The sequence below is a fragment of the Bos mutus genome, chromosome 6, assembly GCF_027580195.1.
Source record: "Bos mutus isolate GX-2022 chromosome 6, NWIPB_WYAK_1.1, whole genome shotgun sequence".
NCBI lineage: Eukaryota > Metazoa > Chordata > Mammalia > Artiodactyla > Bovidae > Bos > Bos mutus.
Genome location: NC_091622.1, coordinates 110,335,630 through 110,341,629, shown reverse-complemented (window position 1 = coordinate 110,341,629; position 6,000 = coordinate 110,335,630). Strand labels below are relative to the sequence as shown.

Here is a 6,000-nt window from a genome sequence, read left to right as displayed (position 1 = left end):
CTGGAGTGGGGTGCCATTGCCTTCTCCTATATAGAATACACAGAAGAACTGTACAAGAATACACAGAAGAACTGTACAAAAAAGAGTTTCACGACCCAGATAATCATGATGGTGTGATCACCGACCTAGAGCCAGACATCCTAGAATGTGAAGTCAAGTGGGCCTTAGAAAGCATCACTATGAACAAAGCTAGTGGAGGTGATGGAATTCCACTTGAGCTATTTCAAATCCTGAAAGATGATGCGGTGAAAGTGCTGCACTCAAGATGCTAGCAAATTTGGAAAACTCAGCAGTGGCCACAGGACTGGAAAAGGTCAGTTTTCATTCCAATCCCAAAGAAAGGCAATGCCAAAGAATGCTCAAACTACCGCACAATTGCACTCATCTCACACGCTAGTAAAGTAATGCTCAAAATCTTCCAAGCCAGGCTTCAGCAATATGTGAACTGTTAACTTCCAGATGTTCAAGCTGGTTTTAGAATGGGCAGAGTAACCAGAGATCAAATTGCCAACATCTGGTGGATCATGGAAAAAGCAAGAGAGTTCCAGAAAAACATCTATTTCTGCTTTATTGACTATGCCAAAGCCTTTGACTGTGTGGATCACAATAAACTGGAAAATTCTGAAAGAGACGGGAATACCAGACCACCTGACCTGCATCTTGAGAAACCTATATACAGGTCAGGAAGCAACAGTTAGAACTGGACATGGAACAACAGACTGGTTCCAAATAGGAAAAGGAGTACATCAAGGCTGTATATTGTCACCCTGCTTATTTAACTTATATGTAGAGTACATCATGAGAAACGCTGGACTGGAAGAAGCACAAGCTGGAATCAAGATTGCTGGGAGAAATATCAACAACCTCAGATATGCAGATGACACCACCCTTATGGCAGAAAGTGAAGAAGAACTGAAGAGCCTCTTGAAGAAAGTGAAAGAGGAGAGTGAAAAAGTTGGCTTAAAGCTCAACATTCAGAAAATGAAGATCATGGCATCTGGTCCCATTACTTCATGGGAAATAGATGGGGAAACATTGGAAACAGTGTCAGACTTTACTTTGGGGGGCTCCAAAATCACCACAGATGGTGATTGTAGCCATGAAATTAAAAGACGCTTACTCCTTGGAAGGAAAGTTATGACCAACCTAGATAGCATATTGAAAAGCAGAGACATTACTTTGCCAACAAATGTTCGTCTAGTCAAGGCTATGGTTTTTCCTGTGGTCATGTATGGATGTGAGAGTTGCACTGTGAAGAACGCTGAGCACCAAAGAATTGATGCTTTTGAACTGTGGTGTTGAGAAGGCTCTTGAGAGCCCCTTGGACCGCAAGGAGATCCAACCAGTCCATTCTAAAGGAGATCAGTCCTGGATGTTCTTTAGAAGGACTGATGCTAAAGCTGAAACTCCAATACTTTGGCCACCTCATGAGAAGAGTTGACTCATTGGAAAAGACTCTGATGCTGGGAGGGATTGGGGGCAGGAGGAGAAGGGGACGACAGAGAATGAGAATGCTGGATGGCATCACCAATTGGATGGACATAAGTTTGAGTGAACTCCGGGAGTTGGTGATGGACAGGGAGGCCTGGTGTGCTGCAATTCATGGGGTCGCAAAGAGTTGGACACGATTGAGCGACTGAACTGAACTGAACTGACTATCTCAAACCACCTCTTATCTCTCTTCTCTAATCTTTATTTACCTTGGCCTCCCAGACCCATGTCCTGACACAGAAGGAGAACCATGAGTGGAAAATTCATGGCAGGCAGAGGAAATAGATGAAAGCAAGATAGATCTGCAAGATGAGAGAAGGAAGTATTGCCCACAGGTACAGCTGCTTGATCATTGTAAATTTCACTCTTGATAATAGTAGCATCCAGCTCTGGAACACACAGGGGCTTCACACTTTCTTATGAATACAATCTCCAGTTCTCAGGTTGCCATTTGAGACTCTTGCAGATACGGCCAATGGATCCCTCTTTTGGGTCTCTGCACTCACTTTCCTGCTTTGTCCCCATTGTTCCCTCTATCGGAAGTGCCCTCCCTCCACTTTGGCCATTCCATGTTCCATCTGTCACTTCAAGCCAAGAGGGCAGAGATTTCCCTAGTTGTTTTTTCTCTCACATCCCAGTTTTGGAGTCAACATTTTCCCCTCAGCATTCCTTCCAAAGTATTTTGTCTTTATCTCCCGTTTAGTGCTTGTCATATTTTAGCATGATTATTTCCAGAATTCTAGGTATTTTGTGTGTGCATGCGTGTCATTGCCTTTCTTATTTCCTTAGAAAGTGGATAGAAGGGGTTGCACCAAATTCATCTTGGTGTTGTATTATCTTCATAGAACCCAATGTAATGATTCATGCATAGAGGCATTAAATGATATTTATTATATGAATGAGCAAAGAATATGGAAGGGTGGACCGGATGCAAAAAAAAGAGGGAGCTAGGGAATACTGTGGCCAGGGGAGTGGGCGTGAGAGTATTATGGGCTAGATTATCTGAGGAATTGCAGTTCAGTGGGGAACGATGTTGACACTGAGAAACAGTGGAACTAAAGGGTGTGTGAGACTTAGAGGGGACAGTCATTTGCTCAGATGTTTGGCCATGCCCTCTCCTCCTGTTCGCTCCTTCCATTAACTCATTCGTAAATCAGTGGTCATATGCTTTGCTTTATTAGAATTCATTACCTGGGAAACACATGAGAAACAATATCTTACTACAATGGACAGCCGTGCCCTTACCTTTGTTAAAACTAAAACGACAAATATTTGTCCTGAGACACTATCATGATAAAGAATTTAGGAAAATGACCTACTGACTAATCTCAGAAACCTGTTTCTCTTTATTTCCATTACTACTCCCAGGGTATCTCTAGATTTTTTTTTCACCCCTTCCTGATTGCAAATACCATTGGTGTTTTGAGGATGAGATGGGAGAGACTACAGCTGTTGAATTCCTTGTTTTATTTGCGTATCTCCCACCTATTTAAAAGAACACATCTTAGCACACAAAGTATTTTTCCAGGTATAAAATCTTCTCTGGTTTCAACCCCCAGGCATAACAAGTCCTGTGTGCTTCCAGCACTGAGTCAGCCTATTTGCCATGGCTCTTATCATACTGAACTGTGACAGTATGCTCAATACATATTAGCCTAGGGATTTTGTCTTAACTAATTAAATCTGACCTATCAATATAGTGTCTGGATTCTACAGTCTCTTGAAAGAATTGTTGAGTGAATATATACAAGCATGAAGGAAAAAATAATATAGCAAAATAATCACTTTAGTTTGTTTGAAATTACTTGGCATCTCTCACCTTTGTATTTTTACTTATTATAGTTTTTGAGAATTGTCAAGGATTTTGGGATGTTTTGATTCTCTTAAATAACATGCAAAAATGCAATTTTATGAAGATTTAATGAGACAGTATCATTGCCAGCTGGTTTTAGGACTCAAGAAATTTAATAGAAAATTTGTAACATTGTCTTTAATTTGTTTAAATATTTATGAACATCACTTTTGAGAGAACATATCTGGATTTTTGTTTTATATAATTCATTTTAGTGTGGTTTCAATGGTTTGGTGGTTCAACTTGTTTTAACGGATTCTGCTAGAACTGTCTGTAAATGCTCTGGAATCTGAGTGGGAGTATTTTTGGATCTCATTTCCGCTCCTTCCAACTTCCAGGGCCCCAGATTAAATCAAAGTGTCTGCCATAAGGATCTTGGGACATTCAGGCCAGCAGTCCTCATCAGAGCTCATCGTCTTCTGATATGGAGTCTAGATAATCTGTGTCAACATACAGGAGAAATCCGGAGAACAAGCTGTCAGCCCAACCTGGGTCTGAGAAGAGCCCATTCTGGTCAGTGAAGAATATCTCCAGCCAGACTTCATCTTCTGGCTGCAGATAGATGACTGTGGACCCTGAAGCCACGTCATGGTTTCCTGTGTTGGCATCAAAGGTCTTTATCCGATACTGCCCATTGTGTACCAGCCCGATGGCCAGGTGCTTGTTTGCCAATGTGATATCATAAGAAAAATAATAGATCCCTGGGAAGGCACAGATGAACTTTCCTGTTGCAGGGTTGTAGTGCTCTCCCTCGTTGAAGAGGACTTTGTTAAATATAATTGGCAGCCTTTCTTCTGGGTAGCTGGTTGTGATGCCAACAGAAAAGGCAGATTTGAGCACGATGCTTCCACATCTACACACTCCAGGCAGCCCCGGGTCCCCTTGCTCTCCTCTGTCTCCTTTTGGTCCAGGAGGCCCAGGAGGCCCTACTTCTCCTTTCTCTCCCTCGGGTCCCATGGGTCCCTTCTTCCCAGTCTCTCCTTGGTCTCCTTTCTCTCCAGCAAGGCCCAGGGGTCCAGCCTTACCTCTCAAACCTTCAAAAAGAATTTAAAGTTTAGTTAATGGTTCCTATAAATATAGAGTCACAAACAACATGCCCACACACCCCAAGTTTGTCTTCTCAACTTTCAACAGTATACTACTGAATAATTCATATTTAAAAAAAAAAATCACTGATGTGCTGCAATGAAGACAGAAAAATTTCATCAAAATATCAAGAAATTTTTCCTGAATATATGAGAAATCATCTAAAACCTGACTAATTAAAAAAAGTTAACCATCATTTTGATGATGAATCACCCGCTGCTAAATTAGATACACACAGACACTCATCATTACTGGAGGAATTCAAAAGCATGATGATATTATTCCCCAGAGTGGGGTCATGCGGATAGGCAGGACAAGATGAATCCTAGAGGTTACTTAGTTATGTGCCCCGTTCAGCTTTTATCAGTATTATTAATAAAAAGTTAATTCAAGTTAGATTAGCTCATATTTGTTAAACATTTACAATGTCCCAGCTGCAATGCCTTACGTACATGCGTCATCTGCTTTAAGTCTTGCAACAACTTTGTTAACTAGGAATTATTATCACTTCTAACTGTAGATGAAAAAACTGAGCCATGGAGAAGTTAGTTTGTTCGAAGGAACAGACTTAGTGAAGGATGGAGAGGTGATCTGAACTCTAGCCTGCCTAACTCTGGCACCTGAACATCTCTTGAGAGATGTGTAAATTGTGAGGTGCAACACAGAGAGGGCTCTTCAATATTTCATGATAACCAAACAACTGTGACTACCACCATGGTGTGGGAGTTTTTTTTGGTGGAGAAAACTGAGTCCCAGAGAGGGAAAGAAAGTTGCATCAGTAGCAAGACTAGGACTGGATATCGAGCATAATGATGTTCTCCCTTCATCAAAATGCCTTTTACTTTTGGGGCTGAAATTAAAAGGGAAAAAACTTGTTTTTTGACTCTACAGCTAAGTGGATGTATTATTTTAGTCAAGTCCTTTAATTTCTCTGGGTCTCCATATATGTAGGAAAGACGTAAGGGCTGTGAAAAGTAACAGTGACCTAAAAGTATAAAAACTGTCATTCAGTGCTATGGCCAAATCCATTTCATAAATAGCTTCTTGAAAAGTATCCAGATTATTGGTAATTTGTAATACATTTTTATAGTCAGAGGAAGTATATTATTGTTATACTATGTAATTTTACTCTTAACTATGTATCTGTTCTCTGGAATTTTATTTAGCTAAGTCTTTTATCTTGATAGTACTTTGATATCACTTACTTGGCTATTACACATACATCAGTTTATGAGTTTTAATTATTTTTTCAGTTATTTGGCAAATTTAGCAACAAAGTATTCTGGATAATACAAGTTTCAGGAGAATTAAAGCTATCCCCTTAAAACATCAAGTATTTTGTCTCAATGATTTGACAAAGAAGTTGTTTAGTAATTTATGATGCATAGAAAAATGCTAATAATGAATGCAACCCTTTTTTGGCAACATGGGGTTGCAAAGAGCTGGACACAACTTAGTGACTTGACAACAGCAACAACCGGATACAGCAGCAACAGCGCAGTCAGCATCGTTACTGATCACAGGGCTGTGCTCCAGCTCTAGATGACCGTTGCTGTTAAGTTTAAATTCTG

General features: G+C 40.4%; 1 protein-coding gene across 5 annotated transcripts in view; it reads right to left on the bottom strand.

The window, feature by feature from the left end:
- Positions 1-2,430: 2,430 nt before the first annotated feature.
- Positions 2,431-6,000, bottom strand: part of C1QTNF7 (C1q and TNF related 7) — a 128,879-nt gene continuing 125,309 nt past the window's right edge. For 3 of the 5 annotated variants that reach the window (XM_070372715.1, XM_070372717.1, XM_005911426.3), the window contains one exon: positions 2,441-4,377. In XM_070372715.1, the coding sequence (XP_070228816.1) occupies positions 3,746-4,377 (632 nt within the window). In that variant the 3' untranslated portion in view covers positions 2,441-3,745. Of the gene's footprint in view, positions 4,378-6,000 lie in introns of all 5 variants that reach the window. The other 2 variants (XM_005911425.2, XM_070372716.1) reach the window with 2 other exon arrangements.